The sequence below is a fragment of the Musa acuminata genome, chromosome BXJ1-5 (assembly GCF_036884655.1).
Source record: "Musa acuminata AAA Group cultivar baxijiao chromosome BXJ1-5, Cavendish_Baxijiao_AAA, whole genome shotgun sequence".
Taxonomy (NCBI): Eukaryota; Viridiplantae; Streptophyta; class Magnoliopsida; order Zingiberales; family Musaceae; genus Musa; species Musa acuminata.
Genome location: NC_088331.1, coordinates 11,870,592 through 11,897,477, shown reverse-complemented (window position 1 = coordinate 11,897,477; position 26,886 = coordinate 11,870,592). Strand labels below are relative to the sequence as shown.

At 36.4% G+C, this 26,886-nt stretch overlaps 1 protein-coding gene and 1 pseudogene across 1 annotated transcript; both read left to right on the top strand.

The window, feature by feature from the left end:
- The window catches only part of LOC135673895 (noroxomaritidine synthase 2-like), a 96,707-nt pseudogene extending 79,895 nt beyond the window's left edge, over positions 1-16,812 (top strand).
- Positions 16,813-17,819: 1,007 nt separating this feature from the next.
- LOC103985037 (uncharacterized) lies at positions 17,820-19,367 on the top strand. Its single transcript, XM_009402651.3, has 3 exons — positions 17,820-18,650; positions 18,769-18,941; positions 19,021-19,367. The coding sequence occupies exons 1-3, from the start codon at positions 17,988-17,990 to the stop codon at positions 19,121-19,123; spliced, it is 939 nt and encodes a 312-aa protein (XP_009400926.2). The 5' UTR covers positions 17,820-17,987; the 3' UTR covers positions 19,124-19,367.
- The last annotated feature ends 7,519 nt before the right edge of the window (positions 19,368-26,886 follow it).

The following is a 26,886-nucleotide window of genomic DNA, read 5'->3' as shown; positions in this document are numbered from 1 at the left end:
TTGATTGTTTATTGTTGTAAAATATGTATGTTATTTATTTCTATTGCATCTTTATTTTTAGAAAATGTCGCTTTTAAATCCCTTACGTGGCATACTTGATGTCAACCATCTTACTGGTCCAAATTTTATGGATTGGCTCCACAACTTGAGAATTGTTCTCACGTTGGAGAAAATCACGTACGTCCTTGATACAGTGATGCATACACCCGAGGAAGGGGCAAGCGAGGATGAGATCGCTCGCTACGTGAAGTACATTGATAACTCCTCTCTTGCTTAGTGTTACATTTGGGCTCCATGACTCCTAAGTTACAAAGAGAGCATAAAAAGATGGATATCATATCCATTCTCCTATATGTCCATAAACTATTTGAGGAATAGGGAAGGACTCAGCAATATGAGATATCCAAGAGCCTCTTCCGCGCTAGGATGATTGAGGGACACCAGTTCAGAACCATGTCCTAAAGATGATTGAGTGGATAAAGAAACTCGCAGGTCTAGGAATGGTCATAGAGGATAACCTATGTGTGGATCTAGTGCTTCAGTCCCTACCATATTCCTTTTCACATTTCATAATGAATTTTAATATGAACAAGCTTGAGGTGACTCTCCCGGAGCTCCTAATATGTTGAGAGAGGTAGAGAGCACTATCGAGAAAGAGAAGCGAGTTCTCTACACTGGTGAGACCATAAAGAAAAGGAAAGCAAAAAAGTCCCTTAAGAAGGGCAAGGGTAAGGGCAGACCACATAAAGCAAAGGTTGTTAAGAAAGACCCGGCAAAGGACAAAGGCCAATGCTTCTATTACAGAAAAGATGGGCATTGGAAGAGGAACTACAAAGAGTACCTTGCAGAGAGGGTGAAATAGAAGCTTGGAGAAGCTTTAGGTATATTTATGATCAGTCTCCATTTGTTAGACTCTTATGATAACACATGGGTATTGGATACCGGTAGTGCTTATCATATTTGTAATTCATTGCAGGTTCTTGCAAGGCCTAGGAGACTAGCGAGAGACAAGATGGACCTCAAGATAGGCAATTGAACAAAAGTTGTTGTAGTAGTTATTGGCGAGGTCACCCTACATCTGCTTGGTGGAGATATTATTGCGTTGGGTACATGTTATTTTATTCCTTCTATTATCAAAAAATATTATTTCTATTTCATGTTTGATAGTTAGTGGATATAAATTAGTTTTTGAAAATAATGGTTGTTCAAATATTAATAGATGATGAGATCATCACGAGAGGAATATTGCATAATGGTTTGGTTATGCTAGACACTACTCCACATATCATGAATGTAAGTATGTCCAAGAAGAAATGAGATGAGGTGAACAGTACATACCTATGACATTGTAGGCTAGGTCACATCTATGAGGAAAGAATTCAAAAGTTGCTAAAGGATGGATATTTAGATCCATTCGACTATGAGTCATATGCAACCTGCGAGCCTTGCCTTCTTGGAAAACTGACCAACTCTCCATTTAGCAGAACTAGAGAAAGAGCCACTGAACTACTATAACTCGTATATAGTGATGTATTTGACCCATGTCAACTCATGCCATTGGTGGTTACTCCTACTTCATTACCTTTACTAATGATTTCTCAATGTATCGACATATATACTTAATGAAGTACAAGTCTGATGCTTTTGAGAAATTTTTAGAGTATAAGAATGACATGGAGAACTAGACTGGAAAGAGTATCAAGACTCTTCGATCATATCGAGGAGGTGAGTACTTAAGTACAGAGTTTACTCAGTTCCTCAAGGACCATGGGATTCTATCCCAATAGACACCTCCTAATACACCTCAGCTCAATGGTGTATCTAAAAGGAGGAATCATATGCTGTTAGACATAGTAGGTCCATGATGAGTTTCACTGACCTAACCATCTCATTCTGAGGATATGTCCTAGAGACTGTAGCTTACTTTTTGAACACAGTTTCAACTAAGTCGGTAGTGTCTACACCATATGAGATATAGAAGTGGAAGAAACCCGACCTTAGGGTTGTTAAGATTTGGGGCTACCCTGCCCACGTTAAAAGTCACAACCCTGATAAGTTGGAATCAAGGATGGAATGGTGCAAGTTCGTGGGATGCCCCAAGAAAACTTGTGGGTATTATTTTTATCATCTTGAGGACCAAAAGGTCTTTGTAGCTAATAGAGCAGTGTTCCTTGAGAATGAATACATTCTTGGCGGAGACAATGGGAGCATGATAGAGTTGAGCGAGGTTGGAGAACCTAGCTCAAGCACCACTCTACAGCCCGAGTCTGTTCAGGTACCTAACACACAAGTTTCGACTTTATGTAGGTTCGGCAGAGTATCCCATCCTCATGAGAGATATGTGGGACATATTGGAAGAGAGGATGTTGAGGATATTGATCCTCAAACTTACAAAGAGGCTATTATGAGTATAGATTCCGAGAAGTGGCAAGAAGCCATGAATTCTGAGATGGATTCCATGTACTCCAACAAGGTTTGGAACCTAGTTGATAAGCCCGAGGGTATTATACCCATCAATTACAAGTGGATCTTTAAGAAAAAGATCGGAGTAGATGGAAAGGTAGAGACCTATAAAGCAAGGCTAGTGTCTAAGATGTATCGTCAAAGGCAATGTGTTGACTATGATGAAACCTTATCACCCGTAGTCATGCTAAAATTCATTCAAATTCTATTAGCTATTGCAACACACTATAAAAAAATTACATTCCTTAATGGCAACCTCAAGGAGGAGGTGTATATGATATAGCCTAAGAGATTCATGTCCAAAGACTACCGAGATAAGGTGTGCAGGTTGTTTAGATCCATTTATGGACTGAAGCAAGCTTCCCGAAGTTGGAACATAAGATTTGATGAGGCAATTAGATCTTATGACTTCGTTAAGAACGAAGATGAGCCTTGTGTGTACAGGAAGGTAAGTGGGAGCACTATCACCTACTAGTCATAGGTGCCCAACAAGCCAATCACGTGAGTGATGGCACGTGTGACTTGATACAGAATCTTTTTGCTTATTATATTTTGGCATATATCACTTTATAACTATTGCATATATACATATTGTGATGTCCTTGGATTTGTGCAATGGGAATGCAATGGGAATCGGATCGTGATGAGATCATGAAAATGAGATCGATTCTTAAACATAAATCATAAATAATCCCGATCATAGGTTACTCGAGAGGGACATCGTGATAACCGGACAGACTGGTGTACTGTATACCCGTCTATATGATGGATGCAGCTGGTCTCATAGCTGCTCGTGTAGGGACACTAGGGATACAATACAGGTGCTCATTGGAGAATGAGTTCACTAATTGATCCGTTTATGGAATGCTAGATGGTTGATGATGCCTTATTGTCAAATAGTGATTCCGTAGTCCTTGTGGTATATCTGGTCCTTAGACTTGAGACACCAAGGAAGTCCTGTATGAGTGCTCCACTCTTTGATACCAGACTTATAGGTTTGACTATCCCAGATCTAGTACAGTTGGTCATTGGGAGTGGTAGTCGACCTTACGAGGGCTATTGAGTGTCGATAGAGGATCATCCACTCTCGGCATCATGAGAGAAATATCCCATGTGTTCTTACTCAGAAAAATCCCTGGCCAGGGTATTTCGGGTTGAGAGAAAAAGAGTTCTCCGGGAGAATTCGATTAGAGCGAGACTCGAGTAGAAACCGTATGAGTCTGATAGCACTATACTCGATATACGATCTCTGGGATATTAGATGGATGAGGGACTATACGTACATGGTAACTGAGGACAGACAGGTCCAATGGATTGGATTTCCCTGTATCGTTTGGGGACTACGGCATAGTGGCCTAGTACGTCTGTAGTCGATGAGTCGAGTGAATTATTACAGAGATAATAATTCACTGAGTTAGAAGGAGTTCTGATAGGTTTGACTCACAGCCAACTCGATCTTGGGCCTAGAGGGTCACACACATATGGTAGGCATTGTGATGAGTAGATGTTCAGATATGAGATATCCGACGGAGCCCTTGTCCTATTGGATATCCATGGACGAGATCCAATAAAAGCCTATGAGAGATTATTGGATAAAGATCCACTAATCTAAACAGGTTAGGTTATTGGATGCAGTTCCAATACCTACTAGGGGAAGATCCATTAGGGTTTGACAGGGGACCTCTATAAATAGGAAGGATTCAGAGCCTCATAAGCTAGAGTCTTTGCTTGCCTCTCCTATTCTCCTTCCCCTCTCCACCTCAAAGTAGGCCTAGAGTTTTGAGGAGCGTTGTCACAGCTCTACTATGTGGATTACCACTAGAGAGGAGGACGCTTGACCTCCTTCACCCTCTCCTAAGGATTTGCAAGGAAACAGGGATATATGATCTCCCTAGGTAACACAATCTATTCTATATGCAGTTTTTCAATTTCGTGGATTTTGCACACCAATCTTCGCATGACGACGAACATCTCTTTGGGAATCGAGGATTTTGTTTTCTTGTTCTTCCGCTGCGCATGTGATATCGCCCCTAAAGATTTCCCAACATCACCTTCTTGGTGTTATATATGGATGACATCTTGATCATTGGGAATGATGTAGGAATGCTATCCAGAGTAAAGGCTTGGTTATTTAGACACTTCTCCATGAAGGACTTAAGGGAAGCATCTTATATCTTGGAGATTCAAATCTATAGAGATAGATCCAAGATGATGCTTGGCTTGTCCCAATCCAAGTACATAGACACCATTGTCAAAAGGTTTGGCATGAAAAATTTCAAGAGAGATCTCATACCGATGAGACATGAGATATCGCTTTCTAAGAGTATGTCCCCAAAGACTTCTAAAAAAAGGGCGAATATAGATAGGATTCCCTATGGATCAGCAATAGGGTCTATCATATATGACATGCTATGTACTAGGCCTAATATAGTACATGCTTTGAGTGTCATGAGCAGGTATTAGGCGGATCCAGGCTTGGAGCACTAGAAAGTAGTAAAGTGTATCCCTAAGTACTAGAGAAGGACTAAGGATCTTTTACTAGTATATGGAGGTAGTAGTCTCAGGGTTGAAGGCTACACAGACTTGAGTTTTTAGTCTAATGTCGATGATAGTAAGTCGAATTCGGGGTATGTGTACACCATGAATGGAGGAGCAATGTGCTGGAAAAGTTTCAAGCAAGATACTACTGCTGACTCGACCACAGAGGCAGATTACATTGCTATAATAGAGATAGTAAAAGAGGGAGTCTGGATAAAGAAGTTCATCATAGATCTAGGAGTTATGCCAAACAACGAGGAGTCGATTCTCTTATATTACGATAACAATGGGGCGATTGCTCAAATGAGGGAACCCAGGTCTCATAAAAAATCTAAGCATGTTCTAAGGAGGTTCCACCTTATCAAAGAGATCGTGACCCGAGGAGATGTAGCAATGGAAAGAGTTTCATCCAAAGATAACATTGCAGATCCACTGACAAAGCCATTGTCTCAAATTATCTTTGAGTGTCACAGGGGTCTGATAGGGATCAAACATATAGATGATTGGCTTTAGGTCAAGTGGGATATTGCTAGTCATATGTGCCCTACAAGCCATTCACGTGAGTGATGGCACATGTGACTTGACACGTAATCTTTTTTGCTTATTATATTTTGTCATTTATCACTTTATATTACTTGTTACATATATAAAGAATCGGATCGTGATGAGATTATAATAATAAGACCAATTCACGTTTAAACACATATCCTAAATAATTCCGGTCATAAGCTACTCGAGAGAGATATCAAGATAACTAGATAGACTGGTGTGTTATATATCCGTCTATATGATGGATACAGTTGGTCTCATAGCTGCTCGTGTGGGGACAATAGGGATACAATACAGGTGCTCATTGGGAAATGAGTTCACTAATTGATCCGCTTACGGAATGCTGAATGGTTGATGATACCTTATTGTTAGACAATGATTTCGTAGTCCCAATGGTATATCTGGTCCTTAGACTTGAGACGCCAAGGATGTCTTGTATGAGTGCTCCACTCTTTAATACCGAACTTATAGGTTTGGATGTCCCAGATCTAGCACAATTGATTATCGGGAGTCGTAGTCAATCTTACGAGGGCTATTGAGTGTCGATAGAGAATCATCCACTCTTGGTGTCATGAGAGGAATGTCCCATATATTCTTGCTCAAACAAATCCCTTGCTAGAGTTATTCGGATTGAGAGAGAATGAGTTATCTGGGAGAATCCGATTAGAGCGAGACTCGAGTAGAAACCGTATGGGTTTGACAGCACTATGCCTGGTATATGGTCTCTAGGATATTAGATGGATGAGGGACTATAGGCACATCGTAACTAAGAACAGATAGGTCCAATAGATTGGATTCCCTTGTATCGTCTAGCGATTGCGGCATAGTGACCTAGTATGTCAGTAGTCGATGAGTCGAGTGAATTATTATGGAGATAATAATTCACTGAGCCAGAAGAAGTTCTGACAAGTATGACTCACGGTCAGCTCGATATTGGGCCTAGAGGGTCACACACATATGGTAGGCATTACGATGAGTAGAGGTTCGAATATGAGATATCCGTTGGAGCTCCTATCTTATTGGATATACAATAAGCCCCTGAATTATTGGATCCTATGGATGAGATCCAATAAGAGCCCATGAGATATTATTGGATAAAGATCCACTAATCGAAGAGGATTGGGCAGTTAGATGGAGATTCAATACCCAATAGGGGATGATCCATTAGGGTTAAGTTGACATGGGACCTCTATAAATAGGAGGGCTTCAATAGTTTATAGGCCAGAGCTTTTGCTTCCTCTCTTATTCTCCTCCCTCTCTCAATCTCAGAGTAGGCTTGGAGTTTTGAGGAGCATCATCGCAACCTTGCTGTATGGATCACCACTAGAGAGGAGGGCGCTTGACCTCCTTCACCCTCTTCTAGAGATCTGTAGGGATTTAGGGATATATGACTTCCCTAGGTAACATAATCTATTTTACACATGATTTTCTATTCTGCGGATTTTTTGCGCACCAATCTTCATATGATGATGAATATATCTTTGGGAATTAGATATTTTATTTTTTATTCTTCCATTGCACATATAAGGTTGCCCCCAAGATTTCCCAACAGTCACGCAATGAGGGGCGATCGTGGACTTGCAAGATGTGTTCCTTAGGTTGAACTTTGATGCCACTTCCTACTTGGTTTTCGGTGTCGATCCTGTTGAATCTAAGATTTTGATGATGAAATCAATTGGTAAATTATTTGATCTAATCTATATGTTGAGAAAAGTGTGCAGGATTAACTATGATAGCGGTAAGGCATAAAGCAGATGTTAGGCCGGAGTCAAGATCGAGATTTCGTTGGGAGTTCGAGAGTTCGACGGAAGTCCAAACGTTCATCGGAAGTTATGTCGAAATTGATCGAGAAATCCAGGAGCTTGCTAAAGAAGCTCATCAGAACTCGCCAAGAAGATCGTCGTAAAGTCCAAGAGCTTGTCAGGAGTCCGTTGGAACATTGCCGAGAGATTGTCGGAAGTTTATCGGAAGAACAATTGACATATCGGACCAAGACTACTTAGTTAATGTCTTAAATTATCATAGTTAGACCCTAAGTTGAGTTAGGATTGGGAGATCATCCCACTAACTCAGTTAGGGGCCAATTGGGCCCTTAACAGGGTTAAATTGGGTTGGTTGAATAGCTCATTCAGCACTTGAAGTCAAGGCCAGCGGTGGCACTACCTGGTGACTCAGTCTCCCAAGTGGTCTGGGCGATGGTACCACTGAAAGTTAATGCTGCCAGGCGGTGGTACCACCCTTATCAAGCGGTGGTACCGTCGGAGCTTGAACTCCGAGCTCTGTCAGGCGGTTATACCACCCAATGTCAGAGTGTCAAGCGATGGTATCGCCAGTACCTCAAAATCCGGGGATGTGACACTTTTTGGCTCCAATTCTGAAGTCATTGGGGCCTATAAATATCCCACCCTTTTATGCATGAAAGGGTAACTAAAGTGCAATCAAAGTGTTGAAAAATTATAAGTGTTGGGGTGTTAAAAGTGTTGTAAAAGTGAGAAGAGTTCTCCTCCTCCCTCTCCTTAGATTTGTAATCATTCAAGAGAGGTGTGAGGCTTGTAAGGGTTATCTCCTAAACCCATGAAAAGGAGAAACCACTATAAAGAGGTGGTTGGTCTTCGCCTATTGAAGAAAGACCATTAGTGGATGTCGGTGACCTCAACGAAGGAGGAATCGGAAGTGGATATAGGTTACAACGACCGAACCACTATAAATTCTTATTTGCATATCTATTATTGTCATTTACTTACTCTGCAATTGCTTTACTTCCTCCATACTTGGCTTTCACTACTCTTATGAACAAACATACTTTCAAGCTATCTTCCTAGATCGATTTTTATTTTAATGTACGAAGTTTTTTAAACTAACGATTTTTATCCATTGTACTAATTCACCCCCCTTTTAGTATCGACTCGATCCTAACAATTGGTATTAGAGCTCGGTTACTCTCGATTTGATTTAAAACCAAAGAGAGATGGCTTTTGCTAGTAATCAAGAGGGTTATTCAATTACATGTCCACCCATGTTCAATAGAATGGATTACACATTTTGGAAGACTAGAATGAGGATTTTTCTAATTTCAATGGATTTTGAGTTATGGAACCTTATGGAAAATGACTTTCAAAAGTCTTCTCTTCCAATGAACGATTGGAATGAGTTGGAGAAGAAGACTTTCGCTTTAAATGTCAAGGATATGAATGCCTTGTTTTGTACTTTAGATAAAAACGAGTTCAATCGAGTGTCTATTTATGAAATGGTTTTTGAAATTTGGCACACACTCGAAATCACTCACGAAGGCACTAGTAGAGTAATGGAGTCGAAGATAAATTTTTTAGTTTATACTTATGAATTGTTTCGGATGAAGCCAAGCGAAACTATTATCGACATATACACCTATTTTATGGATGTTGTCAATAGTTTAAAAACTCTTGGCAAATATTTTTTGAACTTTGAACTTGTTAATAAAATCTAGAGATCCCTTCTAAAGAGTTAGGACCCTAAAGTAACGATCATTCAAGAGGCTAATAATTTAAATAACTTTCCTATCAAAGAACTTATCGGGTCACTAATGACCTATGAGATGACTTGCAATGCTCATGAAGAGCTTGAGAACAACATTCCAAAGAATAGGAAGGATATGGCACTAAGAACTCATAAAGACCACTTGAAAGAAAATTCAAGTGATAAGGACTATGATGATAACTTGGCACTCTTGACAAGAAAGTTCAAAAAATTCATAAAAATAAATAAATTTAAAAATAACACTAAAAATAAAATTGAACCCAAGAAAGTATAAGTTATATCCTATGAATGCAAAAGGCCGAGACATTTCAAAAGTGAATGTCCCCAAGCAAAGAAGAAGAAGGCTCTTAAAGCAACTTGGAATGACTCAAGTGCATCCGAAGAAGAGAAGCCAACCAATATAGAGCAAATTTCTCATTATACACTAATGGCTATCGGAGATAAGGTAAGCAGTTCATTAGATGTAAATTTATCTTTTGATGAATTACTAAGTGTTTTTCATGATTTATTTGATGAATGTAAATTAGTTAGTAAAAAATATAAATTGTTAAAAAAAAGTATGCTTCTTTTGTTAGTGATTTTGATAAATTAAAAATTAAGCATAATGATAGTTTAGCTTCTAGCACAAAATGTGATGAATTAGAAACGCTTAAAAAGAAGAATTTACAACTACATGAAACCTTAGAAAAATTTGAAATAGATAGTAAATCCTTAAACATGATTCTTACAAATAAGAATCATGTTCATAGAAGAGATAGAATCGGCTTTGTGAGTAACACTCATAAAAATCCAACCATCTTTGTTAAAGGTCTAACTTTACATGTTTCACCCCAAAATAAATATAACTTTTGTTATGAATTTGGACATATTACTTATCAATGTCTGTTTAAGAGATGTAGTCTCTACAAAATGATTTGGGTTCCTAAAGGAACTGTAAAGAATTTCATACAAAATGATAAGTTAAGTCAATTGATTTTTTAGGCACCCAAAGTCAAATAGGTATCTAAAGATTATCTTTTTTTATAGAAATGTTTACCATCACAAACTAAGAGCAAGAGATGGTACCTTGATAGTGGTTGTTCAAGGCATATGACTAGAGATTCATCTCAATTCTCTAAGCTCACTAGCCTAGACGAAGGGTATGTCACCTTCGGAGACAACAACAAGGGTAAAATCATTGGCAAAGAAACCATAGGTAACGAATCTAACTTTTTGATTGAAGATGTATTATTGATTGATGGCTTAAAGCATAATCTTTTGAGCATTAGTTAATTGTGTGATAAAGGATACATCATAAGATTTGAATCATTATTGAAAATCACACAAAAACATATCTATGATTGCCTTAAAATAAAATAATATATACACTATTAACATTGATGATCTTTATAATGAAATGTATTTTTCGGTTTTGAATGACGATGCTTGGCTTTGGCATAAAAAATTAGGTCATGCTAGCATGAAACTAATCTCTCAAATCTCATCTAAAAAACTTGTAAGAGGTATTCCTAACATCAAGTTCGCTAAAGACGATGTGTGTAATACATATCAACTAAGAAAACAAATAAAAGGAAGTTTCAAACCAAAGAATCAAATAAGCAACTCTAGACCATTGCAATTGATCTATATAGATTTATTTAGACCAATTGATACATCAAGTCTTGGATGTAGCAAATATGCCTTTGTAATTGTGGACGATTATAGTAGATATACTTGGACATACTTTTTGGCATACAAAAGTGATTGCTTTAGATATTTTTCTAAGTTTTGTAAACTTATTCAAAATGAAAAAAGCTTTATGATTTCATCAATTCGGAGTGATCACGGTGGCGAATTTTAAAATCATGATTTAAAAAATTTTTGTGAATCTAATATATACAACCATAATTTCTCTACTCCGAGAAATCCACAACAAAATATAGTAGAAAGAAAAAAATAGAAATTTACAAGAAATAGCAAGAACCATGTTGAACAAACATAGTCTACCTAAATATTTTTGGGTCGAAGCCATTAATACGGCATGCTATGTTATGAATAAGGTTCTAGTAAGATCATTACTTTCCAAAACTACTTATGAATTGTGGAATAACAAAAAAACCCAACATTTCATATTTTAAAGTTTTTTATTGTAAATATTTTATCTTGAATGAAAAAGATGTCATAGGAAAGTTTGATGCAAAATCCGATGAAGGGAGTTTTCTTGGCTACTCTTCCATTTCTAAAGTCTTTTGTATCTTTAACAAAAGAACTTTGGTTATAGAAAGTCTATTCATATTGTCTTTAATGAAGTTTCCGAACTTAAGAAAAATGAGTTTGATGATGATCTTAATTTTTATGCTTTGAATTTAAATGAACCCTCTCCTCAAACTAGCAACTTGGATACATCTTCTTCTGAAACATCCTTACCCAAGGAATGGAGGTAGGTAGATGCTCATCTTAAGGGGCTAATCATAGAAGATACATCAAAAGGGGTTTAAACTCATTCTTCTCTTAAAAATTTTTATGCCAACGTCGCTTTTCTTTCTCAAATTGAACCTAAATGCATTGACAAGGCCTTGAAAAATGATTCATGGGTTATCGCAATGGAAGAAGAGTTGAACCAATTTGAGAGAAACGTGGTATGGAAACTTGTTCCTAGGCCAAATGACCATTTAGTTATTGGTACTAAATGGATTTTTAGAAACAAGTAACATGAATTTAGTATCATGATTAGAAATAAGGCTAGATTAGTGGCCAAGAGTTTCAACTAAGAAGAAAGTATCGATTATGATGAAACCTTCACTCCTATGGCAAGATTAGAAGTCAAAGGATTAGAAGTCATAAGGATGCTCCTTGTCTATGCTAGTAATAATAATTTTAAGTTATTTCAAATGGATGTCAAAAGTGCTTTTCTTAATGGCTTTATTTTCAAAGAAGTTTATGTTGAACAACCTCCCGGATTTGAGAATGATAATTTTCTGAATCATATGTTTAAATTGACTAAAGCTCTCTATAAATTAAAACAAGCCCCAAGGGCTTGGTATGAGAGATTTAGCTCCTTTCTTATCCAAAATAAATTCTCTAAAGATAAGGTCGATACTATATTATTTATTAAAAATTTTAAAATAATTTTCTTATTGTTCAAATTTATGTTGATGATATTATTTTTGGTTCTACAAATGAATCCTTATGTGGATCATTTGCCAAGAGTATGAGTCAAGAGTTTGAAATGAGTTTAATGGGTGAACTAACTTTCTTTTTAGGTTTACAAATCAAACAACTTAGTGATGGTATTTTTCTTAGTCAAACAAAATATGCATTAAACTTGCTAAAATGGTTTAATATAGATAGTTCAAAGGCTATCAATACTCCTATGAGTACCTCCACTAAGTTCAGCATTGACAAAAGTGGAGAAAGCTTTGATCAAAAAGCTTATAGGGGTATGATAGGAAGCTTACTATATCTCACCACAACTAGACCGGACATCATGTTTAGCATAGGACTTTGTGGTAGGTTTCAATCTAATCCTAAGATATCTCATCTTAAAGTTATTAAAAGAATTCTTAGATATCTTAAAGGAACCACTAATCTAGGATTATGGTATCCAAAATTCAGAAACTTTGAACTAATTACTTACATTGATGCAGATTTTGCTAGATGTAGAATAGATGGAAAAAGCACATCCGAAACATGTCAATTCTTAGGTTATGCACTAGTCTCTTGGTCTTCCAAGAAACAAAACTCGATTGCACTATCTACAATCGAAGTCGAATACATAGTGGTGAGTGTATATTGTGTACAAGTTGTATGGATGAAAAATATATTAGAATATTATAAGATTCACCTTAAAAATATTCTCATAAAAAGTGATAACACGAGTGTAATATATTTAACAAAAAATCCTATTCAACACTCTAGAACTAAACATATTGATATTAGGCATCATTTCATAAGAGATCATGTGAATAACCATGACATATCTTTAGAGTTTATTGATACGAAACATCAATTATTCGATATCTTTATAAAAACTTTAAATGAAGAACAATTTGATTTTATTAGAAGAGAGTTAGGGATATTAAATTATCTGAATGCATGAGTTTGTTGAATTTCTTTTCTAAACTATCTTCCTCCTAATTTGTCTCATAAATGGAGCTTTCATGAATTTATTTTATTTTTATCTTCCTCTTAACTTGGTATCAAATTTGCTTCATACCCTTACTCCATCACTTAATGATTTTTTATATACTTAATCACTTCACTCATGGAATTTATTGACAAATGCAACTCTCACGGATTTCACTCTTATGAATTTCTAATGAGAAACGGATTTGATTTATCAAGTTTTATTCGTAAATTTCTTTTTTATATGATGCTCCCTTCCCATGAATTCTTCCTTACTCTGCCCTTGAAAGATGAATTTTAGTGTGTGATGATTACTTGCAAGAATGATGATTTGATTTCACATGGATATCTTAATCCTTTTCATGAATCTCTTCTCTTTGTTAAAATTGAAACATGATTTAATAAAACTCATTTCTTGTTTTGAATTTGACTTGATTCAAATCATTTCATGTATTTGGTTTTTAATGGATTCTTTCCTTATCTTTCTTCCTCTTCTTCTTATTTTTATTTTTATGACAAATAGAAGAAAGAAACTTGCATAAATTGGATAAATTTATGGCTTATTTGCTTACCTTATTTGCTTACTTTGATAAATCTTCTTCTTCTTCTTATTTGCTTACCTTCCTTTATGGCTTGGATAAATTGGTGTGAAACTTGATTGTTGAATGGTTCTCCTTTTTGTTGATGAGAAAGGGGGAGAAATGATACCAAAATGTGGCAAATTGATGACGAATTGGCATTGTAAATGTTTGGAATGTATCTTATCATAAATGCTTATATGTTTTGCAAATGCTTGAAATATAATTGAAATCGTCAAATACATTGCAACACATGGCAAATGCTTAAAACATATCAAAATGTATTTCATATGTATTATAGATATTTGAAATATTTCATGAATACTTGATAAATATCTTTCATTATAATAAGATATCTTGAGCTCACCTTGCTATTTACAATTGATATCTTACCATGGAATATTGAATTGTTATCTTTGTCATCTTGTTAAATTTCATATTTGAAATTCGTATCATACTTAAAAATGATGATTGTCTATCATCATTGGACTTGAAAATTGATGTCAAGTCTTGACATCATTTTTTATAAATACGTGGTATCATATTTTGAATTGGTAAATCATGATAAGTATCATGATGTGCATGTTGATAAGTTTAAATGAATATAATTTATCGGATTGATTCTCGAATTCAAAGACCTTGAATTCAAGAGTATCTTTTCTCAAGTATGGCATATAGATAGGAGGAGTTAAAGTTAACTCTGTCATCAATTGATTGTCATCATTAAAAAGTGAGAGATTGTTGAATCTTAGATTTTGATGATGAAATCAATTGGTAAATTATTTTATCTAATCTATATGTTGAGAAAAGTATGCAGGATTAACTACGATAGCAGTAAGGCATAAAGCAAATGTTGGGTCGGAGTCAAGATCGAGATTTCATTGAGAGTTTGAGAGTTCGTTAAAAGTCCGAACGTTCATCGGAAGTTCTGCCAGAATTGATCGAGAAGTCCAGGAGCTTGCCAAAGAAGCTCATCAGAACTCGCCAAGAAGATCATCGTAAAGTCCAGGAGCTTGCCAAGAGTCCGTTGGAACATTACCGGGAGATTGTCAGAAGTTCGTTGGAAGAACAATTGACATATCAGACCAAGACTACTTAGTTAATGTCTTAAATTATTATAGTTAGACCCTAAGTTGAATTAGGATTGGAAGGTCATCCTACTAACTCAGTTAGGGGCCAGCTGGACCCTTAACAGGGTTGAATTGGGTTGGTTGAATAGCCCATTCAACACTTGAAGTCAAGGCCGTCTGTGGCACCGCCTGTGATTCAGTCTCCTAGGTGGTCTGGGCGGTGGTACCGTTGACAATTAATGTTGTCAGGCGGTGGTACCGCCCCTGTTAGGTGGTGGTACCGCCCCTGTTAGGTGGTGGTACCATCGGAGCTCGATCTTCGAGCTTTGTTAAGCGGTCATACCGCTAAGTGTCAGAGTGTTAGGCGGTGGTACCATCCAGTAATGATGGTGGTATCACCATCATCCCGAAATCCAATGATGTGACACTTTTTGGCTCTAATTCTAAAGTCATTGGGGCCTATAAATACCCCACCCTTTTCTGCATGAAAGCGTAACTAAAGTGCAATTGAAGTGTTGAAAAATTCTAAGTGTTGGGGGTGTTAAAAGTGTTGTAAAAGTGAGAAGAGTTCTTCTCCTCTTCTCCTTAGATTTGTAATCATTCAAAAGAGGTGTGAGGCTTGTAAGGATTATCTCTTAAACCCATGAAAAGGAGAAAGTGTTGTAAAGAGATGGTTGGTTTTTGCCTATTGAAGAAAGAACATTAGTGAATGCGGGTGACCTTGACGAAGGAGGAATCGGAGGTGGATGTATGTCACAACAACCGAACCACTATAAATTCTGATTTGCATTTCTATTATTATCATTTACTTACTCTGCAATTGCTTCACTTCCTCCTTACTTGGCTTTCACTATCCTTATGAATAAATATGCTTTCAAGCTATCTCCCTAGATCGATTTTTGTTTTAACGTATGAAGTTTTTTAAACTGACCCTTTTTATCCACCGCACTAATTCACCGCCCCTTCCCCACCCTCTTAGTGCCGACTCGATCCTAACAAATCCATGTTGCCTCTCCATCGCATTGTCGACTGTCCCATTCATGCGGGCAATGGACGATGCCACGGGCGCCTCGTTGCTCTGGCACACAGTGTCGTTGACCTGATGGAAGTTGGCGAGATGGCTAAGGATCGGGGACGAGAAGAAGTTCACGATGGCATGGAAGGTAATAGACCATTGCATAGCGGAAAGCATCGCAGAGAAGAAGAAATTAAGAAGCCTCAAGAATTATAAAGATGGCGGAGGCGAAGAAAAAGCCAATCTACTCTCGTCTTACATCAACGACAATGACGATGAAGAGCAGCAAGACAGCCAGCGACAAGGATCAACCGAGTTCGACAAGTTCCTCCGTGACACAGCCATAAACTTCATTTTTGCCGGGAGGGACACAACTGGTGCAGCGCTCATATGGTTCTTCTGGCTGATCTGCAACAATCCCGTGGTGGTGTCCAATATCCTCGAGGAACTAAGGTCGACGCCCCTGGGAAAACAGAGATCGAGCTCCAATGATCTGACCATATTCGATCCAGAAGAGCTGAGCAAATTGGTCTATCTGCATGCAGCCCTCTGCGAGTCGCTCAGGCTGTTCCCTCCTCTTCCCTTCCATCACCAGGCAGCTCTGAGACATGAAGTCCTCCCGAGTGGACACAGAGTTGAAGCAGGCACAAATATCTTGTCCTCCCTGTACTCCAGAGGGAGGATGGAAAGGATTTGGGGCATGGACTGCTTGGAGTTCCGGCCCTAGAGATGGATTTCGGAAGAGGGGCGGGTGCGGCACGAGCCATCTTGCAAGTTCATGTCGTTCGGTTCTGGCCGCAGGACCTGCCTGGGAAAGGAAGTGGCCTTCACTCAGATGAAGGCAGTGGTGGCTGCCATGGTCTACAACTTCCAAGTTCAAGTGCTTCAAGGTCATGAGGTCGAGCCAAAGCTTTCCGTCATCCTTCACATGAAGAATGGCCTGAGGGTTAGGATCAAGACGAGAGCAGAGAGCTGGTGATGATCAACCACAGTAATGTTTGTTCTAAAATTAGTTTTTTTTAATTATTGTTGTTAGAAAAAGATATGTGATAAAAGATTATGATATAGATAAATATGGAATGATAATTTTATATTTTTTATATATGTTAATCCTCAATCAATCTATGATTTGAGGATTGGTTGAGTACAATATTTGAATACATCATTTAATCATATAATTAGGAAAAAAATTATATATAAATATATATTATTTAATAAAATTATCTCTTTCATAATAATTTTTTTAATATAAATCTTCTCCAAAATTGTATTTTCTCTCAACCAAACATTCTCCATAAGCTACAAAGGGTTGACTTGTCAACCACACTTGTAGGATAGAATCAGCATTTTAATCATAAAAAGCTTGAGCCTAAGTTAAATTATATATTGTACTCTTTTAATTTCTAAAAGTTAAGACTATTCTTAATCATCTCTTAATTGTTTTCCATCTCATATACTAATGTTTTTCTATCAATCATATTGCCTTTGCATCGATATCTAATTAAACTTGAGCACGGTGACTGTGTCACGACTTGGCACGCGACTGGTGACTCGGCACGCGTCCTCGAGTAGAATATTGTATAGACAATAATAGTACGCTTCTCGAGATGTGTCATGTTCCCTGCTGTCCCTATCTTAAGAGTCACGACTTAAGCAATCACATTAATTACCACTATTTATATAGTTAACATACACGAAAAAGGCATGACGCTTCACGTAAAGTTACCCACGAGAGGCCCGTTGACCGGTATTTGCATGTGTTCGTTGTCGACGACTCCACCTTTCTCGGCCACGGACAGTGCCCCGAGAACAGAAGAGCTGAAGAAGGAAACCGAGAAGAAGGTTGATGGCGAAAGATCGGCGGGAGGAGAGCGAAGAAGACGAACACACCACGTTGGTTCACAGACTTCCCACCTCTCTCTCTCTCTCTCTCTCTCTCTCTCTCTCTCTCTCTCTCCGAGATATTTCCTTTGGGTTCTCTTTTGATCTCTCTTTCTCTCTCACGTTGCACCTAGTGAAGAGAGATGGAAAGCAAGCGCGCTCTTAGAAGAGTCCTACGGCCTTTCTTGTTCACGGGAGTTTGGTTGACGAGTACTCTTCTTTATTTAGGTTTGGAGAAGAGAGGGAAGTCATTTGGAAGAGTGTAACCGTGTGATGATGTTGAGGAGCTCGTCCACCCCAGTTCTTGGCTCCCTCCTCTCCTCTTCCTCCTCCCTCCACATCTCCTCCGAGTGTTCCAACCACCACCACCATTCCTCTCCCAACCCCGACCTCCACTCTTTCTCCTGTCATTTATCCCCTACCTCCGACGGCTTCCGTGACCAGAGCCCGTCCCTCGGCATCCGGAGAAGCCGCTCCGATGGCAATCTTCGCTCCTTTCTCTCCGACCGCCATCCGCCATCACCGAAGTGCCCCTCTCAACTTCCACATACGACTCTCGAGACCATCCTTTCCTTCTCCGTGTACATCCGGAAAACACTGGCAGAAGAGGAGGCAACGGAGGAAGAAGACGATGACGAGAACGATGGGCAGCGCGTTGATGGAGGATTCGATTTTGCAAGCGAAAATCGAACTGGCTCTGCGAGTATTGGCGGGCCGCCGCCGCCGCCTCCGTTGTTCCTCGCGAGAGGGCTCGGGATCGACCGGATCGGGTCAGGACTCTTGACCGCTGGCGGTGGTGGTGGTGTTGGGATATGCGACGTTCCGATGGGGAACGGAGGAGAGCAGTCGGATGTGGAGATGCACTACAAGCGGATGGTGGAGGAGAACCCAAGTAATGCTCTGTTCCTGAGAAACTACGCGGAGTTTCTCTACCAGGTAAAATTTCCATTGCTTCTGCCTTCTCTCTGCGAAGAATAATTAAGAAACATTTTTTTATCCATATTTTCTTTGATTTTATATCAAGAAACATCTGATTTGCTTCCATTATATGTAGGCCAAGGGAGACATTAAAAGAGCCGAGGAGTACTACTCTCGCGCTATACTTGCGGACCCTGATGATGGAGAAAGTCTATCACAATACGCTAGATTAGTGTGGGAGCTGCACCAGGATGAAGAACGAGCTTCCAGCTACTTTCAACAGGCAGTTCAAGCTGCACCTCATGACAGGCAAATCATCCATGAATCCTTTCCTATTCAATTATAAACAGACAAAATCTTATACAGTTGAAGCTTATTTTCCTTGCAGCCATGTTCTTGCTGCGTATGCTGAGTTCCTGTGGTACACAGAGGAGGACGATGATGGAGAAGGAGGTGCAGAAGGTGATGGAACGCAAAATTCCACCATGTGATCGTCGCCTAACGCTCCTATGACCGCTTGACATGGAGCAGTATGTCTAAATTAGCTAAGGAAAGAGGAAACGAAATTGTTAAGTAGCTTAATCTGCTTGAATGTGTGATGATAACAACAGGGGCTTGATGAGAAGCTCATGAGTTTTCACTCTGATCCATTAAAGATCAGGAGAATGGCAATACGTGTTAGGAAAAGATGTTCTGAATACGTGGAAACGATAAATACCATTATTTTTTTTCGAATTTATGTGAATTAAGCAGGATATATATTTTTAACACCAAATATGATGTCATAAATAATTTAATGATGCACATGTCAATCAGATAAGTGATAAACTAATAAGTAAATCATGAAGGAATTATTTTTATATGAACTAAATTAATTAAGAGAATTTAATACAATCAAGTCCAAGCTCATCTGAACTTAACAATGAATACAAATCGGATGGCCAATTGACATGCCATGACTGATCTAATCCTAAGACCTTAGCATGTATGGCAAGTCAATGAGTACACTAATTGTCTTCCCTGTAGATGTGAGAAAGTTCTAAACCCATGAACTTGGGAAACGATATAAAGAGGTTGCGAAATACATTGGTAAACTGCCATAGAGGCTTGTCCTCTTTCTTCAATATTCTAATCAAATTTTTATTATCAGCTTCAATCATAATGTAATTGATGCCTTCTGAAATTGCATGTTTTATACTATCAACAACAACAACCAGTTCCCACTCTTCTTAGTTTTCATATTATAAGCATAATCAGTATTTAGTTTGATCCAACCAGAGTTTATTTTTTTTCATTTGATATTGTTTTGGCAAGGTAACTTAATAAACCCTTAGGATACATGAGAGGTCATAGACATCACATAATTAATAGCTCTATATGCTAAATTGACAGGAGACGTCTTGTTCCCATTAAAAACAATATCATTGCGGGCTTTCTAAATCAACAGCAAATTATGTGTAATAAGAGATTTGAGAAGTAATCTACTACTTTTACATAGTTTATCTCACTCTTTGATCCAAGAAATATTCTGTCATTCGTTTATGTTGGATCCAGCCCATATGCTTGCACCGATTGATTTGAGTATTAAGCCCAAAAACTGATTTAGTAAAAAGAAAAAAAAAATTGGCGTGCGTGACGTGAGATGGCTGCGAACAGAAACAGTTTTAACTCAAATTTTATACGGAGAATTTTTACGGTAAATTTTATAATTCTAATAGTGTTGATCTATAGTTTATCCTCTAAGATATTTTTCTGTTATACCTACTTGATGAGATCTAAATTTTTTAATTTATAAAATTCATATACGGTGATAATGATATATTATTGTTGAGCTAAGATCCGTATTGTTGATGTTATTATGATCCTTTGATTATTCTGGAGAAGATTTATTGTAAATTTATTATTATTATTAATGATAGTAGAAATTTGAAGTAGATTATGGTCCCATGATTTTTCTCGTATTGGATTTTTCACATAAAAATTCAATGTCTGATTCATTATTCCATTATTTATATTGTCCTGGTTAATATTTGTTTTTCGTAATATATTATTATTTTGATAAGAAATGATACACAAAGAAAAATAAATTGTTTCACTATAATAGTTTTTTCAATAATTTATATATTTAGATTGAAAATATAAACAATTCTCATAAAATGATCATAAGATTTTAGAAAAGAAACAGCTAAAAAATATATAAGAAAGTCTAGCTGAAGTTTGTAAACGATTATGTAATAATTTTCAACATAGTATAAAGAACACTAGGAAGAGTAGAAATGCGCCATAGCAATTTCAAAGCTTTCCTATTCATAGTAAGGATTTTTTTCCTTTATCTTGAATATGTTTGATGGTTGCCCTTTCATATTAAGATCGGAGCGGCACTAAAAGGGGGGGTGAATTAGTGCAGCGGATTAAAACTCGTAAGTTTGAAAATGATTTCGTAAATGCATAGAGATTTCGATTCGACAAAGAATGACTTAGTAAAAATAGCTCGAGTAAAGTAAGGAGATGAAAATCAAAAGCTTGTTGCTATATAAATAAAGGTTTCAGAAAGGTAAACACTCACATATTCAAGGAACACACTAATTTAAAGTAGTTCGGTCAAATGACCTATATCCACTTGCAAAGCCTTCTTCGATGAGGCTCCCAACTTCCACTAGCAAATCATTTTGAATGGGAAGGACAAATACCCCTCTTACAACCTTTTACAAGTGGTTCACACTCTTACAGATTTTTTCAAAGAGAAAGAGGGAGGTGAACACTTAACTATTGAAAACAAGACTTGCTAAAGACTTTGCTAAGGCTTTTTCTCAATCTTTAACTTCTCAAAGGGTTGTATTCTCTACTGAGAATTGAGGGGTATTTATAAATCCCAAGATGATTCAAATTTGGGCTCCAAATTTGAATTACTTTTGGGATTCCCGGTGCTGGCGATGCCACCGCCTGTTAGTGTCTAACATTGACAGTGTACTGGCGGTGCCACCGCCTAGTCCGGCGGTGCCATCGCCCAATCCAACAGTTTGCTAGCGGTGCCACCACCGGAACTCTCGAGTTCTGGGCGGTGCCACCGCCTAGACTATTTCAGCTCACTGGTTGGGCTCCAAACTTGGCCCAAACCAGTCCGAACTTAGACCCAATTGGCCCCTAACCGGGTTATAGGATTAACCTTGAATCCTAATCCTAATTATATGAAAACTATGAAATTAAGAAATAGTCCTAAGCAAGTTTTTAACCGGCAACGTCGAGTTTCCTTCTGGCGAGCTTTTCGGTGAACTTCCGGCGGACTTCCGATACACCCTCAGATTTCTTCCAGCGGACTCCCAGCAAGCTCTCGGTCTTATGGCGATTTCAGCAAGTCTTTGGCAAGTAGCCGAACCTTCTCGGTGATATTCGCGAACCTCCGACGATCTCTCCAACGGACTTCCAAAAATTTCGACAAGTCCCCGATTTCTTCTCGATTGGTTCCGGCAGCACTTCTGACGAATCTTCGGACTCTCGAACACCCATCAAACTTGACTCTAGTAGACTTGCTTTATATCTTCAAGCTATCATAGTTAATCCTGCACACTTAAAATAAAACTTTGATCAAGACAATTAATCCTAAGCAATTAATCAAGTTGTCCGGCATGTCATTGATCCCTCGACGCTTCGTCCGATTCTTCGGCACATCATCCTCTCTTGCGACCTATTACTCAATCGACCAGTTAACTCCACAACTCTGATATCCTTGGCACAATCTCCGCTCTTCTTGGCCCGAAGCCTTCTATCGATACGTCGACCGATCCACTAGCCCGACATCCAATCTTCTGACATGTTCCTCCAGCATAACATGATTTTCCTGCTTAAATTATCTCATCCTGATCGAAGCATCCTATGTCACTCAAAAACACAGATTAAATCATAAACACATATCAAGTGGTTTCATCATCAAAATACGAGATTCAACAATCTCTCCCTTTTTGATGATGACAACCACTTGATGACAAAGTTAACCTTAACTCCCGAAGTTTAAACAAACTCCCTCTATCAATATGCTATATTGATAGAACCTTGAATTCAAACTGAATTCAAGTCATTGCAATTATTCATCATGCATAACATGATCATACTTCTCCCCCTTTGTCATCAACAAAAAGGAGAAGTTCCACTATCATGTATTTGGAAATACAAGTTCAACTCATTGCATGAAAAACATAATATCCATTTTTATTATCATGCAAGTTTGCTATCATCATAGATATACATGGTAGTACAATAGCAAGTTTACAATATACAAGCTAGCAAATTTTTTTTAACATTTTAAGACACGCAAGCTAGCAATTTTGAGATGTTCAAGAAAACAATTATTTGCTTCTCTTTAGGCTACAAGCTAGCAATTTTTACGATATACAAGTTTTGCTACATTTAAGCTAGCAAAAATTACGAAAGCAAATGCAAGATAGTTTTCTTGTGTAAGCTCATGATTCTTGCTTCCTATTGCAATGTGCAAGTTACAAGTTTTGCTTATTGAGATAGGCAAGATAGCACTTTTGCAAATTTTGTTTCTTAAGATAGACAAGCTTGTGATGTTTAAGATAGCAAGCTCTTTCTTCTCTTTTGAGAAGTGTCATTTTTGCTTCTTTAGCAAAATGCCAAACTACAAGAGACAATGTTTTACATGAGGCAAGCAAACAATTTGGCAAGTTTAGATGTGCAAAAAGGTAAGCAAGTTTTTGTATTTTCTTGACTTGTGCAAGCTAGCTAATTTCTCTTTGAGATGACTCTTTACAATTCAAGATAGCACATTAGCAACTCTTTCTCCCCCTTTGTCATGGGCAAAAAGAACTCTTTCTCCCCCTTTGTCATGGGCAAAAAGAAAGGAAGACCCTTTACATCAATTTTTAAATCATGACAAAGGTAAGTCTCAATCTTATTTGTGAATCATTATGTTTTCAAATTAAAATATGCATAATTTTAAAACTTTACATTTGTATCCTTACTTCATGCATTATATAAATAAATTAATCACTATGGGCATATCATACATGATACATCATTTTGGTAACAAATCATAGCATTTATCAATATTTTGATTATGATACCAAGCATTCATCATTTAGAGCATTCATGATACACATTATATGCAAATATCATCACAATAAAAAGCAATTGCATGCATAATTTCAAATCATAAATGTTTTAAATCATGATGGTATTAATTTGTCAAATTGCATCCTACCATGCATGATCAAAACTTCTCCCTATTTGTATTTCATGCATAATTTTACTTCATCACATTAGGAATATCAAGAAGAATTAATTGGGTAATGAGATAAATATTTTATGAATACACAGAATCGTATAAAAATCATATCATAAGTGTTTCATGGATTCATATCATCACATGAAGGAATATAAAAAAAAAAATTGGTGATGAGATATTACTTCATGAATACAATAAAATTTATATAGCATATCATGGTTTATTAGAATTAGTCTTTTTTTCAGTGATTAGCAAAAAGAATAATAGGAGAGCAAGATCTCAATTCATGCATATCAAATATTCAATCATCAAAATCGTGATTCATCTAGAAAATTCTCCTTTTTAAATATTCAAAGAGAGAATCATGATGAACAATCTTGATTTACATAAAGTTTCAAAACATAATTATCAAGATCATGAATACCAAAAGACCATGAAACATTTCGACAAATCTCCTTTTAAATAGAAAATAATCTTGATTCATTCAATAGAAAATTCAAATTATAATTACGAGAAATCAAGATCATGATTTCAATAAAACCCATTAAATTCAAATCATTTTCTTAATCCATGAGATTCATAAAAATAATACAAATGGATTCATCAAAGTCAATAAGATAGAGAAAAATAATTTTCAAAAAAAATATGTTTCTCTATTTAGTTGCTTCATACAAGCATGCCTTTGTCCTTTTTGTGCCATACATATATATATATATATATATATATATATATATATATATATATATATATATATATATATTATCAATCATTTAGAACTGAAAAATAAATTTTGTCATAAAAACCATCAAGATTCTAATCATTATTTCAATCTACACAAGAATAATAAATTTGCACTATAGACAATCTCATGTTTTATCATTCAAGCTAGCATATATTTTTACAATTAGCAAGCTAACAATTTCCTTTTTCTTTTATAACAATGATTCAATTATATCATGCGATAAACATATCATAATTACAAAGGAGTATTGAATCATAAAGAAAATAAATTTATGCATAAAATGTTCCAAGCATGTACGTTTTCTCAAATTGTGGGTATCGAAAAATCAAGAGAAAGCAGCTTAATTATTCATTTTGAAAAATGTTCTTTTGATAAAATGAGAGAATCATGATTAACAATCTTGATTTATAAAATGAATACTCAAGTTATAATTTCAAAAAATCAAGAGAAACTGTGATTCATTTTAACAAATCTCTTATTAAATAAATAATGTAAAGAATTCTTAGGAAATCATGAAAGAGATAGAATTCAATCAAGCTTGTAAGAGAACAAAACATTAATTCATGCATATAAAATCTTGACTTAAGCATAAGAAATATCAATTTATAAATTTCAAAAAATCAAGATAAAGCTCATTTAAATCATCAAATCAAGATTATTTTCAAGATATACACAAAAGTGATACAAATAGATTCATTAATTTCCCTTTTTAAAAAATCGATAAAGTCAGAAAAATAAATTTTTTTAAGAAGAAACCTTTCCACTTTTTAGTTGTTTTAATTCATGTGATTTATTTCATACATGCATGTTCTTTTCTCTTATGGCAAATAAAAACATGCATCAATGTTTAGGATCGAAAAAAATCACAAAAATCATCATTATAACTTTTAAAATCTCATGCATAAAATTGTCAATCATAGTATCACAATATTTAATATTTTCATTACATCATTATGCATTGGTTTCATTGAACTTAATTTTGAATGATTCTTATAGATAACTAAAACTTCTTTAGTTTTAATTTATGTGATTGACTTTATATTAGCATGCTCAAATTTTGTTCTTATGTCAAAACTATACATCATGTTTGAAAACCAAAAACAAGGTTCATAAAAAAATCATCAAGCCATCCATACAAAAGCCATGCATCGTCATTGAAAATCATCAAAATATAAATTTTTGCTTCTCAAGCACATACATAAGATTAATCTTACTAGGTGTACAAGCATTAGATTTATATCTAACATTTTATTGATTTTACATAAAACATATAATTTTCATTATCATTTTCAAAATTATGAGCATGGTCATATTTTTGCATTTTTGTTTAATTTTCAAGAAAATTGATTCAAAACTAAATTATAAAAAAAAGCGCATTATGAAAAGCATTATGTAATTTCGAAATAAATTAGGAGAATTTCGATTACCTCATCATTGAAAGCAGTTAATACATAGTTTGCCACCTTGCCTTTCTTGATTTTCTCCTCGTCTTCGGAGGAGCTCAATTCATCCCAATTTTTATTTTTCTTCTTGCGTTCAAAGTAAGTAGTTCTGTTCTTTTTGCTTTTTAATTTTTGTTTCATTTGTAGTTTAAGTTCACTATCACTTGAGCTTATACTCGAGTGGTCTTCATGTGTTATATGTCCCAAATCCTTCCTGTCCTTTGGAAAGTTGTTCTCGAGTTCCCTTTTTATCACATTGTTCATTTCATAGGTCATTAAAGACCCAATTAATTCTTCGAGTGAAAATGTTTTAAGATCCTTGGCCTCTTGAATGGTCGTAACTTTTGGATTCCAACTCTTTGGAAGGGATCTTAAAATTTTAGTTACTAGTTCAAAGTTAGAAGAATCTTTACCAAGAGCTTTGAGTCCATTGATGACATCCATGAAATAGGTGTACATGTCTCCGATGGACTCACTCAGTTTCATCCGGAAAAGTTCGTAAGAATGCATAAGAATGTTGATTTTGGGCTCTTTCATTCGGCTAGTGCCTTCATGAGTGACCTCAAGATTTCTCCAAGTATCAAAAGCCGAATCACAAATCGAAACGTGATTAAATTCATTTTTATCAAGTGCACAATATAAGACATTCAAAGCCTTTGCATTTAGAGAAAACATCTTCTTCAAATCATTCTAATGGTTCATTAGAAGAGAAGACATTTTAAATTAATTTTTTACTATGTTCCAAAGCTTAAAATATATGGAAATAAGGATGATCCTCGTACGAGTCTTCCAATACGTGTAATCCGACCCATTAAACATAGGTGGACG